This window comes from Oncorhynchus clarkii, chromosome 12 (assembly GCF_045791955.1).
Source record: "Oncorhynchus clarkii lewisi isolate Uvic-CL-2024 chromosome 12, UVic_Ocla_1.0, whole genome shotgun sequence".
Lineage (NCBI taxonomy): Eukaryota > Metazoa > Chordata > Actinopteri > Salmoniformes > Salmonidae > Oncorhynchus > Oncorhynchus clarkii.
In genome coordinates, this window is record NC_092158.1 from 55,016,798 (window position 1) to 55,043,053 (window position 26,256).

The following is a 26,256-nucleotide window of genomic DNA, read 5'->3' on the forward strand; positions in this document are numbered from 1 at the left end:
GGCTACAGCGGTAGTGGCCTATCAACGCCCTGTCGTTCCACCCCGCTCCTGCGGCCAAGGTCCTGAACTCCAGGGCAAAGTCCTGCGCGCTCCTCGTCTCCCGTCGCAGGTGGAACAGCCGCACGACCCTCTGGTGGGTGATCGAACACTGCTCGGAATCGTCGGGTGAACTCAGGGTAATGATCCCTCGCAGAGTCTGGGCCATTCCACACTGCGTTCGCCCACTCCAGGGCTCATCCCGTCAGATAGGACGTTCGCCCCTACTCTCCTCCCCGGAGGGTGTAGGACGGACGGTTGCCAGGTATAGTTCTAGTTGGAGGAGGAACCCCTGACACCCAGGCGCCGTCCCATCATACTCCCTAGGGAGCGCCAGACGCAGAGCCCCGGAGCCAGATGCTGTAGCAGGGGTAGGAGGTGCTGGTGGAGGGGGTGCTGGAGATGAGGTGGGAAGGCCACTCCTCTCCCATCGGTCCATCCTCTCCATCATCAAATCCATGAGAGAGAGGAGAGGAGAGGAGGTGCTGAGGAGAGGAGGTGCAGCTGCTCCTGCTGATTCCATTCCAGGTGCAGGATTCTGTCACGGGTAACTTGGTGCGTGAAGGAAGAATCAGGCGCAGAGAGCATATAGTTCCACAGGAAGACGTGCAGTTTTAATATCGCACAGAAAATAATGCCCACCAAAACAGGGCGCGGAAAATGTGGACCAACACAACACAACAGGGTACCAGGTCCAGAGCACGAACACCAAAAAAACATGCACACGTAACATATGAGTAATCCCGCACGAAACAAGGGCGGGTAAACGTACTATAAATAAGGAAACCAGTCAAGCACACAAATAGACAGGTGCAACTAATAAGACAAAACAAACAGACAACGAAAAAGGGATCGGTGGCGGCTAGTAGGCCGGTGACGACGACTGCCGAGCACCGCCCGAACAGGCAGGGGAGCCAACTTCGGTGGAAGTCGTGACATTCTGTGCATGGGTTACAAACTGACCCAAGAAGAAACTATTGGAAAAAGCAATAATCATTGCAAAATATCAACTTAATTCCTATCAAAATATAATTAGACGTGTACATAATATTATTTTAGCACAATTACAGTTCATTTGCATTGTCTGTCAAATGAAAATATACACTTTTCCCTTAATGTACATAATGTGCAGCTTTTTTTCTCCAAAGTACACTTGTGGCCAAAAGTTTTGAGAATGACACAAATATTAATTTCCACAAAGTTTGCTGCTTCAGTGTCTTTAGATATTTTTGTCAGGTGTTACTATGGAGTACTGAAGTATAATTACAAGCATTTCATAAGTGTCAAAGGCTTTTATTGACAATTACATGAAGTTGATGCAAAGAGTCAATATTTGCAGTGTTGACCCTTCTTTTTCAAGACCTCTGCAATCTGCCCTGGCATGCTGTCAATTAACTTCAGGGCCACATCCTGACAGATGCCACATGCTTTACTGTTGGCATGACACAGGACTGATGGTAGCGCTCACCTTGTCTTGTCCAGACAAGCTTTTTTCCGGATGCCCCAAACAATCGGAAAGGGGATTCATCAGAGAAAATGACTTTACCCCAGTCCTCAGCAGTCCAATCCCTGTATCTTTTGCAAAATATAAGTCTGTCCCTGATGAGAGAAGTGGCTTCTTTGCTGCCCTTCCTGACACCAGGCCATCCTCTAAAAGTCTTTGCCTCACTGTACGTGCAGATGCACTCACACCTGCCTGCTGCCATTCCTGAGCAAGCTCTGTACTGTTGGTGCCCCTATCCCGCAGCTGAATCAACTTTAGGAGACAGTCCTGGCGCTTGCTGGACTTTCATGGGCGCCCTGAAGCCTTCTTCACAATTGAACCGCTCTACTTGAAGTTCTTGATGATCCGATAAACGGTTGATTTAGGTGCAATCTTACTGGCAGCAATATCCTTGCTAGTAAAGCCCTTTTTGTGCAAAGCAATGATGACGGCATGTGTTTCCTTGCAGGTAACCATGATTGACAGAGGAACTACAATGATTCCAAGCACCACCCTCCTTTTGAATTTTCCAGTCTGTTATTCGAACTAAATCAGCATGACAGAGTGATCTTCAGCCTTGTCCTCGTCAACACTCACACCTGTGTTAACGAGAGAATCACTGACATGATGTCAGCTGGTCCTTTTGTGGCAGGGCTGAAATGCAGTGGAAATGTTTTTTGGGGATTCAGTTCATTTGTATGGCAAAGAGGGACTTTGCAATTAATTGCAATTCATCTGATCACTCTTCATAACATTCTGGAGTATATGCAAATTGCCATCATACAAACTGAGGCAACAGACTTTGTGAAAATTAATATTTCTCAAAACTTTTGGCCACGACTGTGCAGTCCACATTAGTACTAAAAAGCTGATTTACCATAATTTCATTGTATTATTATTTAGTTTTTAGAATTTTGAAGTAAATATGAACTCTGCCATATTTATGTGGTAAAAATGACTGCAATTTAAAGGTGCGGTACACCAAAATTTGAAATATAAGTAATTTTATTGACAAAAAGTGTTTCATCCATTGATCCTGAGAAACAATGACCAAACATATGGCTTAGTTTTCTTTATTTACTTACCCCACAGTCGCCGCTAGTGACACAATGGGATTGGTAGTACCTATGGCAGAATGATTCAGCAAGCATGGCCAAATCCTCAAAGTCACTTACATTTTTTTGGTATAGCAAACAAAATATCTTAACAAGTTGCACTTAGGGCCCAATTTTGGCCCGAGTTAAGAGCACATAAATGGAACGTAATTCCCTTTTTCTACACTTTTCTCTCTATGCCTATTCTGACCTTGAACTTAAGCAATTAAATGAAAGTGTGGTGGAGGTGTGTCTACAAATAGGTTGTATTCTGACCTTGACTTAATACCACCGCCTTTACGCGGGAGGAAACTATGAAGAAGGTCTAGCGCAGAGTTTCCTAAACTCGGTCCTGGGGCCCCACCCTGGGTCGACATTTTGGTTTATGCCCTAGCACTACACAGCTGATTCAAATAATCAAAGCTTGATGACGAGTTGGTTATTTGAACCAGCTGTGTGGTGCTAGGGCAAACACCAAAATGTGGACCCAGGGTGGGGCCCCAGGACCGAGTTTGGGAAACCCTGGTCTAGAGAACCTATCGGTTCCATGTGGAAAAAGCATCTACTACATTTTTTCAGATATAAATAACACCATTCTCCATGCACTGTAATTTACAACTTGATGAAAGCTATTGATACGAGCTACGCAAATGAATAATCCATTTGGATGAGGGAATTGTAAATATAAATGACATTTGCTTTAGATATATTTAACCTTATAATCCCTGGAGACAGATGTGAAACCAGACATATGGCAGCAAACTGAAGCATATTAACATATCAACGGCCTTGGGATGGGCACTCTCTTAATGTCTTAATTATAGGCTACCCGACATTCTCTGTATCCTATTTCTAACTTGTTAAATATTAACCACTGTCAGTATCGACTGTCAGTGGGCCTAATAACAACACCGATTCAAATGCCAATTTACTGTTAGTTACTTTCAGTTGGTATAGCATACATGATCATTCCATTTAATTCCATTGTTTCGTTTAGCTTAATTTGCTTCCTCTTTAACACCGCCACGACCATGTGGTTGTTGCCGAGGATCATTAGCAATAGTTGATAATATAAAAAAAGACATGTAGGCTAATTAAATTGTTATGGAGTGGAGCGCAGACCAAGCCGTAACAGTTTAAACACGACACATGGTGCCATACTGGGCTGTGTCATCACACAGTTCCATGGTTAGTGCAGGCAATTGACACCCTATTCTCCCTGTTATAATTGTACATGTACACTAATCTTCCAACATTACCATGGATTAAAGAACTGAAGTCCATATCGATACAGAAACACAACACAATTATTCTGATTTATTAAGAGCAAGTTGATTGACAAAGTCATGAAAAGTTGGAAGAATTTAATAAACCACTTTTGGGCTATGATTAAAAAAGCTCAGTGACCATAGGGTTCTTGGTCACCTCCCTGACCAAGGCCCTTCTCCCCCAATTTCTCAGTTTGGCCGGGAGGCCAGTTCTAGGAAGAGTCTTGGTGGTTCCAAACTTCTTCCATTTCAAAATGATGGAGGCCACTGTGTTCTTGGGGACCTTTTTTGGTACCCTATGGCTCGCCACAATCCTGTCTCTGAGTTCTATGGACTATTCCTTCGACCTCATGGCTTGGTTTTTGCTCTGACATGCATTGTCAAATGTGGGACCTTATATTGACAGGTATGTGCCTTTTCCAAATCATGTCCAATCAATTGAATTTACCACAGGTGAACTCCAATCAAGTTGTAGAAACATCTCAAGGATGATCAATGGAAACAGGATGCACTTTAGCTCTCATAGCAAAGGGTCTGAATACTTGTTCAAATGTGATATTTCAGTTTTTTTATTTGCAAACATTTCTAAAAACCTGTTTTTGCTTTTTCATTATGGGGTATTGTGTGTAGATTGATGAGGGAAGAATTCTTAAAAAGTCAACTTTAGAATAAGGCTGTTACGTAACAAAATGTGGAAAAAGTGAAGGGGTCTGAATACTTTCCGAATCGCTGTAAATGTGATATTTCAGTTTTTTATACATTTGCAAAAATGTATAAAAAATAAATGTTTTTGCTGTCATTATGAGGTATTGTGTGTAGATTGATGAGGGGGAAAAAAGTGAAACATTGACTTCAATTGAATCACACTACAACGCTGATCTTCGGCGCTACAGATTGAATCCAACCACTACTGTACAGATGTGGACCAGGATAATGAAGAGATTTGAAGTCCGGAACATTGAAAACAACAGGACAAATACTTTTTGTACAGGTCACAGCTTGCTTTATTTTTCATCTCAAACCTATGGGATGCACACTGAGAAACTACTCCAGGCTTTGCTACATATTATCTACCAAAATCACAATAATTCAAAAAGCGTTTTTTGACAACATAAAAAAAAAATGGTAACGGAACAAAACTACGCAGAGAAGCTTATCTAAAAATGTATCTAAACATTGCAGAACCATGAGTTTTAGCAAAGACAGTGATTAGCACACTGTTCCCCATAATCTCCACGTCTTGGGTATTTATCCCTAGCTAGGTCCACATATTCATGTTGTGTACAGTATCTGGACTGTTTTCTAAAGCAAAACATAACTGGCAATAAGGCCATTTTTTTTTCTCCCATTGAATTATTTTTAAAAACGTCATGAAACCTAGCTACAACAATGCACACACAGAAACTAGCATGAATGCATTGGGCTTTATACAGCTTGCCTCAATGACGGAACTATGACATACAGTACAGTACCTTGAAAAGTGTTCAGTTATCAAACCGTCATGATAGAGAATATTTAGCTAGCTTTGCTCAGATAATTCAGGAAATCTATTGTATACTGGTGTTCATGTTCAACTTCCATAGATGTACAAATCGATACTCACTTGGGAAAACCTTTTTTATAAGAATGTATTCCAGTATGATTATGCACAGAGTGACATAGATAAGCCTGGACTTGAATCAGAAACATGTTCCTAGTGTTTATCATTACATGCCTTCCACTACACACAGTCATGACACTACAGGAGGCCTAGCAGATAACAGGCGCACACATCTGAAAAATGAAGTTTGACTCTTGTTAGTAGCAGCTCAGAAAAACTGACTCTGAGTGGATTTCAACATTGACTCGTGCCTTTGTACAAACAGTTGTTTGATATCAAATACAAAACAGCAATAACAAGTTTTAAAAAATAGTGATGATAAATAATAAATACATAGAGGGATGAGAACAGAGACAGCCGGGAGAGAAGGGAGATTCAGATACGGGCAGGAAGGCGGGTGTGAGAGTACTCTGAGCCGAGCAAGACACTGGGGAGACAGACACTCCCTGTTAAAAGCTTGGAATGGAGACGGGCAGACGAGGTGGGGTTGGTGGGAGGGTTGGGCAGGCAGACTCAGTGCCCGTCTGTGTTGGGCGGCTTGGCGTCGTGCGGGGCAGCGCCAGCAGGGAGCCAGGGAGAGACGGAGCGAGAGGTGGTCTGCTTGGCCATGCTGTAGTGGCTGATCACCGTATAGAAGCGCCCTCGGGAGTTGGCATCCTGAGCAGTGTAGTAGGCCTCCAGAGAGGCAGGGATGCACCGCTTATGCTGCAGAGGGGGAGAGAGGGAGAGAGTGGGGAGGGTTCAATATCATACTCTCCTCATTTACACACTGTTGCACAGCACTAAGGGCTTTTTCTGGTGAAGAGTTTTTTTTTTCTCCTCTGGAGAGTGCAGTAGCTGTGTCTAAATTAGATCTACTTCAGCTAACATGCCTGTAGTCCACAGCAAAAACCTCTAAAGGTGACTGTACAGACAAATAACCAGTGTAGTTGTAACGCTCTGTCCCAAATAGCACCCTATTCTCTATGCAGTGCACTACTTTTGACCAGGGTATATATGGCTCTAGTCAAAAGGAATACACAATATAGGGAATAGGGTGCCATTTGGGCCCACTCACCTTGTATATGAATCCGTCTGGGCAGCTGTGGTCGTAGGTAAACGCCTTGTACACCACCAGGAACACTATGCAGGCCAGGAAGGCCAAGGCCAGGACTATGAGGATAGTGACCTGCGAATGAGAGATACACACCATTCAATTTAATAGCTGCCAGCGAAGTCAGGTTTCCTGTCAACGCGGAGATCTAAAACATCCTAAAGCAAGTTTCTGTTATTTAATAGATTCGATGGAGTTTGACACTATAATATCGGTATATGTTCAAAAGAGCACTCAAACAACTACTACCATCATTTGTCTGGTGACAAGGTGAGAGAAAACAAGTCAATTTGCAGGATATAACTAATCATCATTTGTCTCCAGAAATGCCATCTGAGTAGAGGTAGAACGTGTTCATTGCCTGCTATATTAAGCCCAGTGTAGACGAACAGATTCAATAAACACCTTCACTAATTACATTTTTCACAACCCAGCAGCCAAATTGGTCACAAAATGCAGTTGAAGCAGACAGAAGCTGGAAAAAAAATAGCTCCATAACCACATTCCTAAAAAAGACAATCCAATATGTCAGAATACATTACTGTCAATAGAGTGATCCAAATAAGTACATCTATATAACTACTTGATGTAGAAATTTGGTGCTTCAAATGTGTATTTCCCTGGTAGACAAGATGATTTTATAGTGGGAGATTAACATATAACAAGACCGATTTTCTCCCTTGTTCCTCCTGAATCTATGATTGGTTAATTAACATTATGCAAATGTGTGTCAAATGATAGCTGAGAGATGTTAGAATGGTTTTGCAATCTGATTACTTTAGAGAGGAGTGAAAGAACGTGTACACACGACAAAGCTCTACCATAATATGTGGTGGTAGTACAGTTAGACTCTGGTTTAGTACAGTGTCAAATCAAGTGACCGAATGGCTATTTTCATCCTCACTTCCAAAATTAATCATAATGCACCATAAAACCATTTCCCCGTTTCCAATGGCCTCCCTCCATATCGCCGATCACGCCACCTCGGCAGGATGCTAGGCTAGGGGATTTACATGTAGCTAGCGTGCTGATCAGCAGAGATCAGAGTGATTTGTAAAAAGGGGAGCACAGAGGCTAAATGACTATTGACTTAGGTGTTAATGTGAGGACACATGTTTGGTTCTGTCAGAATGTTCATTAAATTACATTTGCTTACCACACACCCTGAACATGTGAAATGGCTGCTTAAAGGGTATTAGGGCTTTAACGGCAGTTATCCATATGACGTATAAACACATTATTCCAGTACGGGAGTGTTTAAGCATTCAATTGATAGCTTTTAACCTAGATTTGTAGAGTATTGATAATATTGACAGAAGCATGTGGTCTATTAATATTAATGATGAACTTTTTACATTATTCATAAACTCAATGAACCCTAAACCTCACAGGATTTGGTTTAATGCCATAACACTAATTTGACATGCGTAGATATTGGATTTTCTTTATCTATCTATATGTCCATATCTACAGTACCAGTCAAAAGTTTGGACACACCTACTCATTCAAGGGTTTTTCTTTATTTTTTACATTGCAGAAAAATAGTGAAGACATCAAAACTATGAAATAACATATACGGAATCATGTAGTAACCAAAAAATGTGTTAAACAAATCTAAATATATTTTAGATTATAGATTCTTCAAAGTAGCCATCCTTTGCCTTGATGACAGCTTTACACAATCTTGGCATTCTCTCATCCAGCTTAATGAGGTAGTCACCTGGAATGCATGTCAATTAACATGAGGGCTTTGTTAAAAGTTCATTTGTGGAATGTCTTTCCTTCTTAATGCGTTTGAGTATACAGAAGATAGCCCTATTTGGTAAAAAAAACCAAGTCCATATTATGGCAAGAACAGCTCAAATAAGCAAAGAGAAACAACAGTCTATCATTACTTTAAGACATGAATGTCAGTCAATCCGGAAAATGTCAAGAACTTTGAAAGTTTCTTCATGTGCAGTCGCAAAAACCATCATGATGAAACTGGCTCTCATGAGGACCGCCACAGGAAAGGAAGATCCAGAGTTACCTCTTCTGCAGAGGACACGTTCATTAGAATTACCAGCCTCAGAAATACAGCCTAAATAAACGCTTCACAGAATTCAAGTTACAGACACATATCAACATCAACTGTTCAGAGGAGACTGCATGAATCAGGCCTTCATGGTCGAATTGCTGCAAAGAAACCACTACTAAAGGACACCAATAAGAAGAGACTTGCTTGGGCTAAGAAACACGAGCAATGGACATTAGACTGGTGGAAATCGGTCCTTTAGTCTGATGAGTCCAAATTTGAGATTTTTGGTTCCAACCGCCATCTTTATGAGACACAGAGTAGGTGAACGGATGATCTCTGCATGTGTGGTTCCCACCATGAAGCATGGAGGTGTGATGGTGGGGGAGTGCTTTGCTGGTGACAGTGTCTGATTTATTTAGAATTCAAGGCACACTTAACAAGCATGGCTACCACGGCCATCTGCAGCGATACGCCATCCCATCTGGTTGCGCTTAGTGGGACTATCATTTGTTTTTCAACAGGACAATGACCCAACACACCTCCAAGCGGTGTTAGGGCTATTTGACCAAGAAGGAAAGTGATGGAGTGCTGCATCAGATGACCTGGCCGCCACAATCACCCGATCTCAACCCAATTTAAATGGTTTGAGATGAGTTGGACCACAGACTGAAGGAAAAGCAGCCAACAAGTGCTCAGCATATGTGGGAACTCCTTCTAGACTGTTGGAAAAGCATTCCAGGTGAAGCTGGTTGAGAGAATGCCAAGAGTGTGCAAAGCTGTCATCAAGGCAAACGGTGGCTACTTTGAAGAATCCTAAATATGAAATAAATAAATATATATATATATATATATATATATATATATATATATATATATATATATTTCATACAACTTTTTTGGTTACTACATGATTCCATATGTGTTCACTATTATTCTACAATGCAGAAAATAGTGAAATAAAAAAAAAAAAACTTGAATGAGTAGGTGTGTCCAAACTTTTGACTGGTATTGTATATCATAATATTTCCATTACCAGTGGCCAGCATTTGTTAAGCCTGTATAAGACTCATCTCACAGCTAGAATCCATTTCTATTTAGTTTGTCTCCCTCGTCAGGTATCGCCAATACAATGGTTGGCTTTGTCACTGTGTCCTAGTCAGAACACTACAGTATATTGAGGGAATGGAACCCTACTATTGAACAGGGAAGTCTGAATCACACAATCTAATATATTCCTCCTCTAGGTGAGGATACGTTGGCCAATTTTCACCACATCAAATGTCCTACAGTAATACAACACCACCCACATAGAAAAATACTATAGTATAAATACTATAATACAAGTGTAGACTTTACCGTGAAATGCTTACTTACAAGCCCTTAACCAACAGTGCAGTTCAAGAAGAGTTAAGAAAATATTTACCAAGTAGACTAAAATAAAAAAGTAACACAATAAGAATAACAATAATGAGGTTATATACAGGGGGCACCGGTACCGAGTCAGAGTGCGGGGGTACAGGTTAGTTGAGATAATTTGTACATGTAGGTGAGGGTGACGTGACTATGCGTAGATAATAAATAGCGAGTAGCAGTAGTGTACCAAAGGGATGGGGGGGTCAATGTAAATTGTCTGGTGGCAATTTTATTAATTGTTCAGCAGTCTTATGGCTTGGGGGTAGAAACTGTTGAGAAGCCTCTTGGTCCTAGACATGGTGCTCCGGTACCGCTTGCCGTGCGGTAGCAGACAAAACAGTCTAGAACTTGGGTGACTAGAGTCTCCGACAATTTTCTGGGCTTTCCTCTGACACCGCCTATTATATAGGTCCTGGATGGCAGGAAGCTTGGCCCCAGTGATGTACTGGGCCTTTCGCACTACCCATTGTAGTGCCTTGCGGTCAGATGCCGAGCAGTTGCCATACCAGGCGGTGATGCAACCGGACAGGATGCTCTCGATGGTGCAGCTGTAGAACCTTTTGAGGATCTGGGGACCATTGCCAAATCTTTTCAGTCTCCTGAGGGGGAAAAGGTTTTGTCGTGCCCTCTTCACGACTGGCTTGATATGTTTGGACATGATAGTTCGGTGGTGATGTGGACAGCAAGGAACTTGAAACTCTCGACCTGCTCCACTACAGCCCCGTCGATGTAGTCCACGATCAGCTCCTTAGCTTTGCTCACATTAAGGGAGAGGATGTTGTCCTTGCACTACACTGACAGTTCTCTGACCTCCTCCCTATAGGCCGTCTCATCATTGTCGGTGATCAGGCCTACCACTGTTGTGTCGTCAGCAAACTTAATGATGGTGTTGGAGTCGTGCTTGGCCACGCAGTTGTGGGTGAACAGGGAGTACAGGAGGGGACTAAGTACACACCCCTGAAGGGCCCCAGTGTTAAGGGTCAGAGTGGCAGACATGTTGTTGCCTATTCTTACCACCTGGGGGCGGCCCTTCAGGAAGTCCAGGAGCCAGTTGCAGAGGGAAGTGTTTAGTACCAGGGTCCTTAGGTTAGTGATGAACTTTGAGGGCACTATGGTGTTGAACGCTGAGCTGTAGTCAATGAACAGCATAAGTGTTCCTTTTGTCCAGGTGTGAAAGGGCAGTGTGGAGTGTAATAGAGATAGGATCATCTGTGGATCTGTGGGACGGTATGCAAATTAGAGTGGGTCTGGGATAATGGTGTAGATGTGAGCTCTGACCAGCCTTCCAAAGCATTTCATGGCTACAGACGTGAGTGCTACGGGTTGGTAGTCATTAGTTAGGCAGGTTACCTTAATGTTCTTGGGCACAGGGACTATGGTGGTCTGCTTGAAACATGTTGGTATTACAGACTCAGACAGGGAGAGGTTGAAAATGTCAGTGAAGACACTTGCCAGTTGGTCAGCGCATGCTCGGAGTACACGCCCTGGTAATCTGTCTGGCCCTGCGGCCTTGTGAATGTTGACCTGTTAACCTCTCTGGGATAGTTTGGGACGCTAGCGTCCCACCTCGCCAAAAGCCAGTGAAAGTGCAGGGTGCCAAATTCAAAACAACAGAAATCTCATAATTAAAATTCCTCAACCATAGTCATATTTTACTCCATTTTAAAGATACACTTTTCCTTAATCCAACCACAGTGTCCGATTTCAAAAAGGCTTTTCGGCGAAAGCAAAACATATCATTATGTTAGGTCAGCAACTAGTCACAGAAAGCATTCAGCCATTTTCCAACCAGAGGTGTCAAAAAAGCAGAAATATAGATAAAATGAATCACTAACCTTTGACGATCTTCATCAGATGACACTCCCAGGACTCAATGTTACACAATAAATGTATGTTTTGTTCGATCAAGTTCATATTTATATCCAAAAACCTCAGTTTACATTGGTGCCATGTTCAGAAATGCCTCCAAAACATCTGGAGAAATTGCAGAGAGCCACATCAAATAACATAAAAACTCATCATAAACTTTGATGAAAGATACATGTTTCACATGCATAAACTTGTTCTTAATGCAACCGCTGTGTCAGATTTCAAAAAAGCTTTACGGCAAAAGCACAATATTCAATAATCTGAGAACAGCGTTCAGCCACAAAAGCAAGCCATACAGTTACCTGCCAAGTTGTGGAGTCAACAAAAGTCATAAATAGCATTATAAATCTTCACTTACGTTTGCTGATCTTCGTCGGAATGCACTCCCAGGACTCCCACAAGAAATGTTTGTTTTGTTCGATTACGTCCATATTTATGTCCAAATACCTCAGTTTTGTTCGCTCGTTTAGTTCACTATTCCAAAGGCACAATGTGCGAGGGCAAAATCCAGACAAAAAGTCAAAAGAGTTGCATTACAGTTTGTAGAAACATGTCAAACAATGTTTACAATCAATCCTTAGGGTCTTTTTATAATAAATCTTCAATAATATTCCAACCCGACAATAGCGTATTCATTACAGAGGAAAAAGAAGGAACGGCACGCCCGCGTGACCGCGCAGTAAACAACTGATTGGCCACAGCCTAGTCCACTTGTTGAAACAGCTGTTATTCGAGCCCCTTCCACAATAGAAGCCTCAAACTTCCAAAGATTGTTGACATCTGCTGGAAGCCTTGGGAAGTGCAATCTGGCCCCATAGACACATCATATTGGATAGGCAATCACTTAAATGAAACTACAAACCAGAGATTTCCCGCTTCCTGGTTGGATTTGTCTCAGGTTTTCGCCTGCCATATGAGTTCTGTTATACTCACAGACATCATTCAAAAAGTTTTAGAAACTTCAGAGTGTTTTCTATCAAATACTACAAATAATATGCATATATAGCATCTGAGACAGAGTAGCAGGCAGTTTACTGGGCACGCTTTTCATCCAAACGTGAAAATGCTGCCCCCTATCCCAAACAGGCTAACTAACCTCCAGACAAGCTTCAATGCCACACAACTCTCCTTCTGTGGCCTCCAACTGCTCTTAAATGCAAGTAAAACTAAATGCATGCTCTTCAACCGATTGCTGCCCGCACCTACCAACTGCATCACTACTCTGGACGGTTCTGACTTAGAATATGTGGACAACTACAGATACCTAGGTGTCTGGCTAGACTATAAACTCTCCTTCCAGACTCACATTAAGCATCTCTAATCCACAATTAAATCTAGAATCAGCTTCCTATTTCGCAACAAAGCATCTTTCACTCATGCTGCCAAACATACCCTCGTATAACTGACCATCCTACCGATCCTCGACTTCGGCGATATCATTTACAAAATAGCCTCCAACACTCAACAAATTGGATGCAGTCTATCACAGTGCCATCCGTTTTGTCACCAAAGCCCCATATACTACCCACCGATGTCACCTCTACGCTCTCGTTGGCTGGCCCTTGCTTCATACTCGTCTCCAAATCCACTGGCTCCAGGTCATCTACAAGTCTTTGCTAGGTAAAGCCCCGCCTTATCTCAGCTCACTGGTCACCATAGCAGCACCCACCCGTAGCACTCGCTCCAGCAGGTATACAGTGCCTTGCGAAAGTATTCGGCCCCCTTGAACTTTGCGACCTTTTGCCACATTTCAGGCTTCAAACATAAAGATATAAAACTGTATTTTTTTGTGAAGAATCAACAACAAGTGGGACACAATCATGAAGTGGAACGACATTTATTGGATATTTCAAACTTTTTTAACAAATCAAAAACTGAAAAATTGGGCGTGCAAAATTATTCAGCCCCTTTACTTTCAGTGCAGCAAACTCTCTCCAGAAGTTCAGTGAGGATCTCTAAATGATCCAATGTTGACCTAAATGACTAATGATGATAAATACAATCCACCTGTGTGTAATCAAGTCTCCGTATAAATGCACCTGCACTGTGATAGTCTCAGAGGTCCGTTAAAAGCGCAGAGAAGACAAAAAGATTTCCCAAGCTTTAAACATCCCAAGGAGCACTGTGCAAGCGATAATATTGAAATGGAAGGAGTATCAGACCACTGCAAATCTACCAAGACCTGGCCGTCCCTCTAAACTTTCAGCTCATACAAGGAGAAGACTGAACAGAGATGCAGCCAAGAGGCCCATGATCACTCTGGATGAACTGCAGAGATCTACAGCTGAGGTGGGAGACTCTGTCCATAGGACAACAATCAGTCGTATATTGCACAAATCTGGCCTTTATGGAAGAGTGGCAAGAAGAAAGCCATTTCTTAAAGATATCCATAAAAAGTGTCGTTTAAAGTTTGCCACAAGCCACCTGGGAGACACACCAAACATGTGGAAGAAGGTGCTCTGGTCAGATGAAACCAAAATTGAACTTTTTGGCAACAATGCAAAACGTTATGTTTGGCGTAAAAGCAACACAGCTGAACACACCATCCCCACTGTCAAACATGGTGGTGGCAGCATCATGGTTTGGGCCTGCTTTTCTTCAGCAGGGACAGAGAAGATGGTTAAAATTGATGGGAAGATGGATGGAGCCAAATACAGGACCATTCTGGAAGAAAACCTGATGGAGTCTGCAAAAGACCTGAGACTGGGACGGAGATTTGTCTTCCAACAAGACAATGATCCAAAACATAAAGCAAAATCTACAATGGAATGGTTCAAAAATAAACATATCCAGGTGTTAGAATGGCCAAGTCAAAGTCCAGACCTGAATCCAATTGAGAATCTGGGGAAAGAACTGAAAACTGCTGTTCACAAATGCTCTCCATCCAACCTCACTGAGCTCGAGCTGTTTTGCAAGGAGGAATGGGAAAAAATTTCAGTCTCTCGATGTGCAAAACTGATACCCCAAGCGACTTACAGCTGTAATCGCAGCAAAAGGTGGCGCTACAAAGTATTAACTTAAGGGGGCTGAATAATTTTGCACGCCCAATTTTTCAGTTTTTGATTTGTTAAAAAAGTTTGAAATATCCAATAAATGTCGTTCCACTTCATGATTGTGTCCCACTTGTTGTTGATTCTTCACAAAAAAATACAGTTTTATATCTTTATGTTTGAAGCCTGAAATGTGGCAAAAGGTCGCAAAGTTCAAGGGGGCCGAATACTTTCGCAAGGCACTGTATCTCACTGGTCACCCCAAAAGCCAATTCCTCCTTTGACCGCCTTTCCTTCCAGTTCTCAATGATTGGAACAAACTTTAATAATCACTGAAGGTGGAGACTCATATCTCCCTCACTAGCTTTAAGCACCAGCTGTCAGAGCAACTCACAGATCACTGCACCTGTACATAGCCCATCTATAAATAGCCCATCCAACTACCTCATCCCCATACTGTATTTATTTATCTTGCTCCATTGCACCCCAGTATCTCTACTTGCACATTCATCTTCTGCACATCTACCATTCCAGTGTTTAATTGCTATATTGTAATTACTTCGCCACCATGCCCTATTTATTGCCTTTACCTCCCTTATCTTACCTCATTTGCACACACTGTCTATATACTTTTTTTTCCTACTGTATTATTGACTGTATGTTTGTTTATTCCATGTGTAACTCTGTGTTGTTGTATGTGTCAAACTGCTTTGCTTTATCTTGGCCGGGTCGCAGTTGTAAATGAGAACTTGTTCTCAACTATCCTACCTGGTTAAATAAAGGTGAAATATATATTTATATTTAAATAGAGTTGATTGAGAGAGGTCTTAGTGGCAGATTCATTCTGTGGTGGTAAATTGACAGCTAGGAACTATATAAATGAGAACTCTCTTGGTAGATAGTGTGGTCTACAGTTTATCATAAGGTACTCTACCTCAGGCAAGCAATACCTCGAGACTTCTTTAATATTAGACATTGAGCACCAGCTGTTGACAAATAACCCCCCACCCCCCCACCCCTCGTCTTACCAGAGGTAGCGTCTCTGTTCTGCCAGTGCATGGAAAATCTTGCTAGCTATATATTGTCCGTATCTTCGTTCAGCCACATCTCGGTATAACATTAGATGTTAGTTTTTTTCTTCATGCAAAAGGTGGGAATCTGGGCCTGTTCCAGTGAAAGCAGGATATCCTTCTCGACGGACTCATTAAAGGAAAAAGTTTCTTCCAGTCCGCGGTGAGTAATCACTGTTATGATGTCCAGAAGTTATTTTCGGTCACAAAAGACGGTAGCAGCAACTTTATGTACACAATAAGTTTTAATAAGTTACACAAAACGCAAAAAAACTAACAAAACAGCACAATTGGTTGGGAGAATGTAAAACGTCTGCCATGCTCTTCGGCGCCATCTTCTGGACCGCAGACTCTGTCTCACAACGTACCCAAAGCAGCGGTGTGCGTGCGCCATCGTGTGAAAATTTATTTTGTCCCCCCACACAAAACGCGTTCAAGACACGCAGGTTAAATTTCAAAACAAACTCTGAACCAATTATATTAATTTGGGGACAGGTCGAAAAGCATTAAACATTTATGGCATTTTAGCTAGCTAGCTTGCAGTTCCTAGTTAATTTGTCTTATTTAGCTAGCTTGCTGTTGATAGCTAATTAGTCCTAGGATATAAACATTGAGTTGTTATTTTACCTGAAATGCACAAGGTCTTCTACGCCGACAATTAATCCACCTATAAAACGGTCAACCGAATCGTTTCTAGTCATTTCTCCTCCTTCCGGGCTGTTTCTTCTTTGAACTTTATATGGCGATTGTCATCTCAGTTACCACGACAACCGACCAAACTCAGTTCATCTTCCAATCACCCACATGGGTATAACTTCTATAAACCAATTAGGAGATGGGAGAGGCAGAATTTGCACCGCGATCAGCATCACAAATAGAACCGACTTCAATTTTAGCCCTTGGCAACGCAGTCGCAGTGTGGGTGCAATAATTGAGTAAGGTGCATGTTTAAATTTGTTTTGCGAATCGAGTGGTGTTGTCCGCATGTCAATGGGCTACTATTAGGGTATTAAAGAAAGTCATTACACAGCCATATTAACAGAGAAAACATTTATTATCAATTCAGGAGAATAAGCCATTTAATTAGGCGACCAGTTCAGGAGTGGGTGTAATTAATGATCAGATTCAGAACATGACATCGAAACCAGTCCAATAATGTTAATGAACAGTAACACATACCAGTGTTTAAAATCGAAGAAAAAAAACAATCATTAGGATTTGGTCATCATAATTACCATATGAATAGCTTCACAACCTTGAAGAGGTGTATATTTTTAACTAGTTCAATAAAATGTAATATGAATGTCAGAATTAATTAACAATAATAATTAACATAGTGAACAATAACTAATTTATCTGTTTTGTTATTGCGTGTGTGTGTGGCCTATCAGTGGGAATCCTGGGGGTGTTTCTTCAGTTTGATAAGTTTATTGATGTCTGGGGTGATGGTTGACAGGGCAACTCGGAGGTCATGCTGGCTGTCCAGTTTGTTTCTGCTTTTTGTTTTCAGCACGGCCATAGCAGAGAAGCCACTTTCAGAGATAGGTAGTGCTAAACGGTAACATGATTCTGATTGCAGTGTCATTTCCGGGAAGCGCATGCTCAGTCCACGTTCAAATGACAGCTCCACCAGCTGATCGTCTTGCTTGGCAACGTGACGATTCCCATCTCCATTCGTAAGGGGTCCTGTATACAGTCGTCTCCTGTTCTCATCCGGGAAGTATTCACAAAACTTTCCCTTCAGCTTGACAAGATGCTATTTAACAGTTGTTTTCAGTGTGCCGCTGTGCGCTTTGTTGATCAGATTCTCAATCTCGGAATCAGCATTGGGGAAACATGTCAATCCTCCCGTTAGAAATATGATTTGCCCAAACGGTAAGCTTCATCTTGAAGGCATCCACGTTGTCCCTCTGTTCAAATTGATTGTGCCCCCGTCCCTTGCTTTGACACATTGAGCGAATTCAGATTATTAAAAAAATCCGCCAGGTAGGCAACCTTCGTGAACTACTCCTTTCAATCAAAATGTTCAGCCCGAGGTGACATGTTTTCCGAAAGAAACATAGCAATCTCCGCTTGAAGTGGGTATGTGTGGGGCGAGGACGTTATTGTTTTGGTCAGTGAGTATGTGCAGCGCGAAAACCCTCTGAGTCCGAACGTAGCTAGCCATTTCATCACTCTGGACGTTCTGCACGTGCAAAGTCGGCAACAATAAGCCGTACAGCGCACGCACGCCTGTGTGTAGCAGTAACGTTCTGTAAAGTCAGCAACAATAAGTGGTGCGGCGGTATCCTTTCAAAATAAATGTTGAGGTGCGGCGATTACCGTTCAAAATAAAATAAATTTTTTATATATATATATTCTTGCACAAGTCTTGCGACCCCTTCAAATCACTGACCCCCCAGTTGAGAATCACTGTTCTAGAGTACACTACAACATTCTATAGTAAGTACTACACATGATCAAGGGATACTACAGTGTGTAGTATACTATACAAGGGGAGGGTCTAATCCTGAATGCTGATGGGTTAAAACCGTATTCCAGTCAGTTTTTATTCCAGAAATTACCACGGGCTAAATCTATGACGTTGAAATGCTTATTTACTCTGTTCCATCTGACTGCGCAATCCACTGTCTCATCAGCCCAGCCAGGCAATTTATGAACTATAAAAAAAATCATCTTTACATTATCTCACATTTCTTTTAGACTAACATTTAGTTTTCAACAGTGGAGATTTGTATAAACCTTGCTGTATGTCTCTCCGAAATTTGCAACATTGTTTCAATATTTAAATTCGATCACCAGCTGTCCCATAGTAATGAATGTGTCAGGAGTCAGGAGTCGGTATGAGACCGATAAGCAAGCAGCTTTTCTCAGCCAGTCGAAATTATGAATCAGCATCATTTTCATGAATATATACAAAGAACTATCAATAGAAAACATGTAAACGAAACAAAGTGCAGCTAGTTTGCAGTCTTTCCAGCTTCAGTTTAAAGTGATTGTGTTAGCTGTGTTGTTGGCTAGCTCCTCTGAACAACAGTGTCTTGACGAATGAGCACATTTTCTGCGCCAGGCGAAATCACACATCATTAGCTCATTGTTATGGATGTATCCAAATAAATGTCACTAGAAAGCAGCTTAAACAAACGCAAATGCAGCTACTTTGCTGGTAATCTGGCTACAATGTTTGATGTGACTGTAAATTAGCCGTAGTTGGCTAGCTAGAAAGCAAGGGATAAAAACGTTGCCAGCCAGTATGGCAATGGAACATTTAGAACGAAAGACTGGGTCGCATCCCTAGATACAGAACAATACTGAGCGACTGGGTCGCTTCTCTGGCAACCGAACCGGTATAACGAACAACCAGCCAGGTTGGGTAGCAACCCTAGATTTGTGTCAGGACTATATCTTGTGGAAGGATGAAAAAGTATGAATAAATGAATATGAAATATGAAAATATGTCAATCATTATTTGAATATGTTGGTAACCTGTTGTATAAAAAGGTTGACTTCGTCTCGGGCCTAACAACACCTGTGCCAATATATCCTCCAAACACCGGCTTCTCAGGCATTATCACTTAATTATTCTACAGAATTCTGTAGGAAGTACTGTAGTATTCTTCAGTAAACTGTAGTATTTTTTCGTGTGGTTATTGGCAGATGTGTACTCCACAATGACACTGGGTTAGTTGAGAATAGGATGACCTCTATTTTGCCTGGACTTGCTTGGACTGTAATGGGGATTACATTGGTGTGCAGTGACAGATGACCCTGTGCCATCAAATTGGCCCATTTGAAGTGCTGGTATTATTTCACTGGGATAGTCAGGGGTCTGGTATCTGTACCGCCATGACACCGTTTGTTTTGATCTGTATTTTGATTAAATACACACGGTTTCATTTTTGAAAGCTTTTTCCGGCTAGTGGCAATGCCAAAGTGTATTTGTCCTTGTGCCAATTGTGGGCCTACATGAACATTCCCTTAGCACTTAACTCTTCAATGAGGTCAGGGAGGGACGTCATCAAATGAGGTCAAATTTGCCCCGAACATTGCAGCTCTAGTCTAGTTAGTGCAGACAGACATAGGCGAGACGTTAGACCATCTGCTCGCCTCTCCTATGCCAGCACTGTTTCTTCGCCTGGATGTTAGTTTATTAATCTGCCCTGCTGCTGAGGCTCAAGGTTGATGTTTCTACTGCTGTTGTTGTTGTCGGCGTCATAATCTGACGTCAGTATAATCCATATAGACGGAGGCTCTAAATCCCCCGGCAGCAGTGGGATATATTCACTGGCTAAACATCCCTGGAGTGCAGCAGGGTGGATGTGTTACGGTGCTACAGTAACAATACAGTCAGAGTGGTACAGTACAGAGAGGGTGTGTTCTTCAGCTGGCCACGTTGAGGAAACAAAAGACAATCCAAACAGATTAAAGAGTCAGACATGAATGTGTCGCTCTCCCTGAGCTGAGCCCCACTGCAGATGTCCATACTGTGGATGGCTGGACATCTCAATGACTCTGTTAACCGCCCACAACAACTGCTTGTTTTCATTTTCTCACTCCCTTCTGTCTATCACCCCTAATCTCCTCTCCCCCACATGTTGTTCAGCAGTTCACTGAATCATCTGTGGCTTTTTGTGTAATAGGTTGCTGTTCAAATCTTGATTTATTGTAGGTTCCGAATGCAGGGGGAAATGTCAGCATATGGCTGCTATGTTTCTTCAGCACCATTTCTGTCACCATCAGACATATGGCTTTGCTATACAAGTGTCAGTTTTATCTACCCTTTCCTTCCTAACGCTCACCCAGACTTGTAATTCCAGTCTCCATCCCGTATGCTGTTAGAACGCCACCCTCACAGCAAGACCACTTTTCCAGCCATATGTTAGAGCGAAAACTCTTACAGTCGCTCCAGGGGGGAGATAGTGAGAGGCAGAGAGAAAGCTAGAGAGAATCTGTTCTTCTTCCTCTAGCACCAGGTTGGTGCTGACAGAACAATGGGAAGATAAGTCCTAAGTAAATCAATAGGTCCCTGATTGAGGAATAAAGGCCCGTTGTCTGTGCGTCATATTCTTATTATGCTGAAGCCGATGCTCAACACAGAGCCAGGCACAGAAAATAAACCATTTTCTTCTATTGTAAGATAAATAACGCGAAGAAAATCATCTTCGTCTGCCATTTTCACGACAATGACCAGATAACTGCATCTCCGAGTCTAAGACTTCGTAAAATGGAGGGAGCTTTGTAAGACTGAGGGAACTACAACTGTCTTTTTTTTTTCTTTACTTTTCTTGGATGTAATCATCTTAGATTTCCTGCCAATGCTCTTATGAAATGGTTTCAGAGGAGTGAGCAACATGGCAACCTGCAGGGGAATGCCCACTAGGGCATGGTACTGTAGTAGCTGAGGAAGGGAAGAGGAGGAGTGTCGCACAGGAGACGTGCCAGGGGAGAATGGGTGTCCCCATGCGGGTTGATTATCCTGTGGAGGTAACCATGTCTAGAACAACCACAAAGTACAAACATATTCTCTCTTGTTGAGATGTCATCTGCCTCTCTCGGGTCAGCTCTACACAGCAACGCGTACATCTTCAATGCAACAAAATCACATTTCTGTACAGTACAATCTGTATGACAATTATGATACCGACAGTCAGGTCCATAATTATTGGCGCCCTTGATAAAGATGAGCAAAAAAAGGCTGTATACAAAAAAATATACAAATACTGAGCTATAATGTATGCTCCAAGAAATTTGGAAATTATTTTTTTTCTACTAATACAATTGCTCAGAGAAAGAGATGTTGTTTAACAAGTAAACAAATCTAAATACTGTAGCACCCCTGAGCCTTTTCTAAATTGTTTTATGAGTTGGAGAACACATTGGGAGGGATCTTTAGACCATTGCTCCATACAGAATCTTTCCAGATCCTCGATATACTTCATCTGCTCTTATGGACTGCCCTCTTCAATTCAAACCAGAGGTTTTCTATGGGGTTCAACTCCGGAGACTGAGATGGTCATTGCAAAATTATAATTTTGTAGATTGGATTAGTGCTTGCGGTTATTGTCTTGCTGGAAGATCCACTTGCGGCCAAGTGTCAGCCTCCTGGCAGAGGCAACCAGGTTTTGGGCTAAAATACTTGAGTACTTGGTAAAGTTCATGATGCCATTGACCTTAACAAGGGCCCCAGGACGAGTGGAAAGCAAAATAGCCCCATAAAATTAAAGGTCCACCATAATATTTTACCGTAGGTATGAGTTACTTTTCTGCATGCGCTTCTGTTTTTCAATACCAAACCCACCACTGGTGTGCGTGGCCAAAGAGCTCTAATTTCATGTCATCTGACCACAGCACCGCTTCCAATCCAAAGGCAGTGCTATGATCAGATGAAAATAGAGCTATTTGGCCACGCACACCAGTGGTGGGTTTGGTATTGAAAAAGAGAAGAATATGCAGAAAAGTACCTCATAACTTGCATCTACAGGTCCTGTTCTCCAATGTCATAAAACATTCTTAGAAAAAGGCTCGTTATCCTCGCTAGGGGAGGATGCTAGAGTATTGAAAACGGGTGACAATAACATTGTCCCTAATCTTTTTTTTGTATTACTTGTTAAACTAAATCTCGTTCTCTATTCTAAGAGTATAAAATAATATAATTTCCCAATTTTCCGAGCATACAATATAGCTCAGTATTTTGTGTTATTTATTTTATACAGTCTTTTTTGGTCATCTTTATCAAGGGTGCCAATAATTATGGACCTGACTGTATGTGTATAATGATCAACACACAATTACACTGACACACAAATGCCAATAGAATGCCACTTATCCATTAGAGAAAGGAAGCAGTGTCATGTTCAGTATGAGTTCATGTCTCATTATGTTAATGTTTCCCAATTAGGACAGGTCTCTCAGGAGATAGAACTTCAAGGGTGTGAAAGAACACACTGCCATGTCTAATAAGGACAGTCCCTGGCTCAAGATTATGAATTTAGGGACACGATCTTGATTTTTATTAGGGATAACACTCGGAAGACATACTGCAGTGGCGTTCTATGAATATACGCATGCACAGAGAAGAGGACATGGAGTAAACCTCAGAGACCGGAGCTGAGCCTCATCTTCTTCCTGGCAGCATGGCACTCATTCAAAGCGATTTTTTTTTTTTTTGCGATTAAATGAGTGGAATCCTGGCCATCTACCTGTTCTGAGTAAACACACCACTAACGAGGTTCAGAGGATATGCAAACAAAACAAATTTGATTTGCTAACAAGCAAGCATGTCAGAGCGTTGCTGAGGAGAAAGAGGAGATATATGCTGATGTGTTCGGGGCTCGGGAAATCTACCCGACAACACCCCATAGTCTTGGTAAAGAACAACTAAACAGTCCTCAAACCTCCTCTTTTAACATCCCTTAGACATTAATATCTTCGGGTCACTCAGTCTCCAGCGTCTCACACACACACACACACCTCGTATGTGCTAGATGTAGGGAGAGGAGGAGCAGCTTGATGAGGAGATGAAGAGAGTTCCACATGGCCCTATGTGGACCCTGCCTGCCTGGCTGTGTGCTACCAAGTGCTTAGTTATATGTACCTAATGCCTACTCCACTGAGTCACTGTCTGAGAGCATCATCGGCGGCACAACAACAAGGCCGGTGCTCCTGGGCAGTGGCTCCACCGCCACGGTGCCAAGGGATCCTCAGGCCAGTTGGCCGAAATGTAATGATGTACAGTACAGAGAGAAAGAGAAGAGATAGAGAGTAGAGGAGAAAGACGAACAGATATACATCTAGAGAGATAGAGCCCAGCGAGTGTCATACTGTAATAACACACAGAGAGAATTGGGGAGGCGAGAGAGAGAGAAAAACAAAACCTGTTCTGTATCTGGAGCCACTAATTGATCCCCAAGCTCACCTTTCCAGGCCAGGAATGGAGGCCCCCTGAAGGTAGGTGCCCCGGGGCCCCAAATGCCGTAGTCTGATGGAGGAGAGAGCTCTGACAGAGCACAGCAGTCAATGAGAGTCCCACTGTTTTCATCATGGTCTCACAACATGCACAGTGCTTATGGAAAGTGTCAGTCACACTAACCAGAAACAAACCACAGCATCCCTGACATGGACTGCTTGGATCACAAAGAAGATATGCTACCTCCTCAATGTGAGCACCGTTCTATTCCCACATCATGGTAGATCAAATGTTCCAATCACTTCTGCAGGGAGTGAAAAACAGATGACAGAATGTAAACCTGGTAGAGTTGACGGAAAATTGAACTCGTCCTGAAACTTTATACAGAATGTGTAATCATTAGGGACAAAGTTCATTGGATTTAATATTAGCTCTATATTCAGATGTAATGATTGTGAGGTATTGGAGGCAGCTGAGAGGTGGGATTAATCAGCGTTAGAACAGAGAAAAAGCCATCTGGCTCTATAAATCATCTCAGGCATTGTTCACACAAAAGCCCTTGTCCCCCATGGCACCTCAAATACGCTGTCCTTTTTGAAATGACAAATCACAAAAAGAAATTGCCCCTTTGGCGCACACACTACTAGCCGTCTTTTGTTGTTATTTTTGGTCCAATGGAACAGTGAATAGGAGTTATAAATTAGCATATCGTATTTCCCATCTGTAGCCTGTTTGTATATGTGTGAGTGGCAATAATGGGGAAAGCAATTCATTGTAACACTTTCTCCACATGCTCAATCTTAGCTATCAAACAATGCCTCCTATCTACTCATGCCATAACCATTAAAAGTTTAACCTCCCCATGCAATGCCATGTTGATCCAATCAATGGCCAGCATTCACCATGAAGGTGTCTCTAATTGGCTACCACTAGGACCTGGCAGTGTTTCCATGGCTCCAGGGTGAGTGGGTCAGAGGGTGAGTGTTTGTATTTACTAGTTGGTCTGCAGCACTCCTACGGCGCAAGTGACAGACTGACAAAATTGTAGAGGACTGGTGGTTGCTGCTGGCCAGAGGCCATAACATAGCTACTGACTGGAGGACTGACTGTATCAAAGGCTGATTCATACTGGCCATTGACATGCCTCAGTTGTGTGGCAGAGCTGAGGAAAGCATGTTAGTCAAATATGCACGTTGGGGACGCTGTGAGCTAGTGCATTACTTATTGTCAGTCTGAAGGGCTGTCTGAATACAGGGAGAATAGCCTCTGTTACGTTCCCCAGTGTCTGTGTTGTTGTGAGTTTGTGTATATGTATGTGCGTATTTCAGGAAATGGCTTCCTGGATTCCAAAGCAGCTGATTGGTCGGCACATCACTAATTGGAGCTCTGACCCCACCTTCTCGTCAGGGGATACAGCTGTCTGCAATTACCGACTCCTTCTGCAGCTTGAAAAGCGAGTGTTCCTTTGTTTCAAGAGAGAGCTTCTTTGTATGTCCTGTGTTTTGTAGCCGCTCCTGTAGAGGTATACCATAGTACCTAGTGTTTTTGGTTTATTCAAATTGTTCACTAAGTTTGGTGAATTATTTTGTTGAATTTATTCCCGGGGAAGGGGAAGGCACCTTGGGAGTGTTTAGGCAAGAGGACTGCTAGCATACATATACCCGTAGTATTTACTATGTCTATGCACACTAGGTAAGACCTGGGCGGACCACCCCCTGTATTTTGGTTAGTGCGCCAGGTGGTGCTAAGAATAGGTAACCAGTGGGTAGGTAGGAGAGGAACTTTATTTTTTACTTCCTTTGCTTTGGTTCCATCCAGCCCCTTTTCCCCACCTTACCGTGTGAAGGAAGAATACATTCCCTGTAAACTGTAATATTCTCTGTCATCCTTACCCGCACCTACAATCACATACCTTTTTTCACTCCCCAGGGAGTTGAGTTGTAGCAGGGTGTTGCGTTCCCCCCTCCTAGAGGCGTACGTAACAGCCTCTCTACATGGAAATGATACGTTTCTTTGTAACATATTTAGAGTTCCACAGAGAATCCATGTAAATCCATGTGACGCCTCACAATACAAAACATACACTCACTGGTCAGTTAATTAGGTCCACCACCACGTTGAGTTACGGTGGCCGTGACTTGCTATATAAAGCAGGCAGACAAACATCAAGGCATTCAGTTACTGTTCGATTGAACGTTAGAATGAGCAAAACAAGTGACCTAAGCGACTTTGAGCGTGGTATGATCGTCAGTGTCAGGCGTGCCGGATCCAGTAACTCAGGGTTTTTCACACACGACAGTGTCTAGGGTTTACCAAGAATGGTGCGACAAACAAGAAACATCCAGTCAGCAGCAGTCCTGTGGGCGGAAACAGCTTGTTCATGAGAAAGGTCGAAGGAGAATGGCAAGAATTATGCA

The 26,256-nt window shown here is 42.4% G+C and overlaps 1 protein-coding gene across 3 annotated transcripts in view; it reads right to left on the bottom strand.

Annotated features, from left to right (window-relative positions):
* Positions 1 to 4,878: 4,878 nt before the first annotated feature.
* Positions 4,879 to 26,256, bottom strand: part of LOC139422081 (neuronal vesicle trafficking-associated protein 2-like) — a 34,616-nt gene continuing 13,238 nt past the window's right edge. For all 3 annotated transcript variants that reach the window (XM_071173229.1, XM_071173228.1, XM_071173227.1), the window contains exons 4-5: positions 6,539 to 6,649; positions 4,879 to 6,186 (exon numbers count right to left, since the gene is read on the bottom strand). In XM_071173229.1, coding sequence (XP_071029330.1) covers positions 5,995 to 6,186; positions 6,539 to 6,649 — 303 coding nt within the window. In that variant the 3' untranslated portion in view covers positions 4,879 to 5,994. The remainder of the gene's footprint in view (positions 6,187 to 6,538; positions 6,650 to 26,256) is intronic.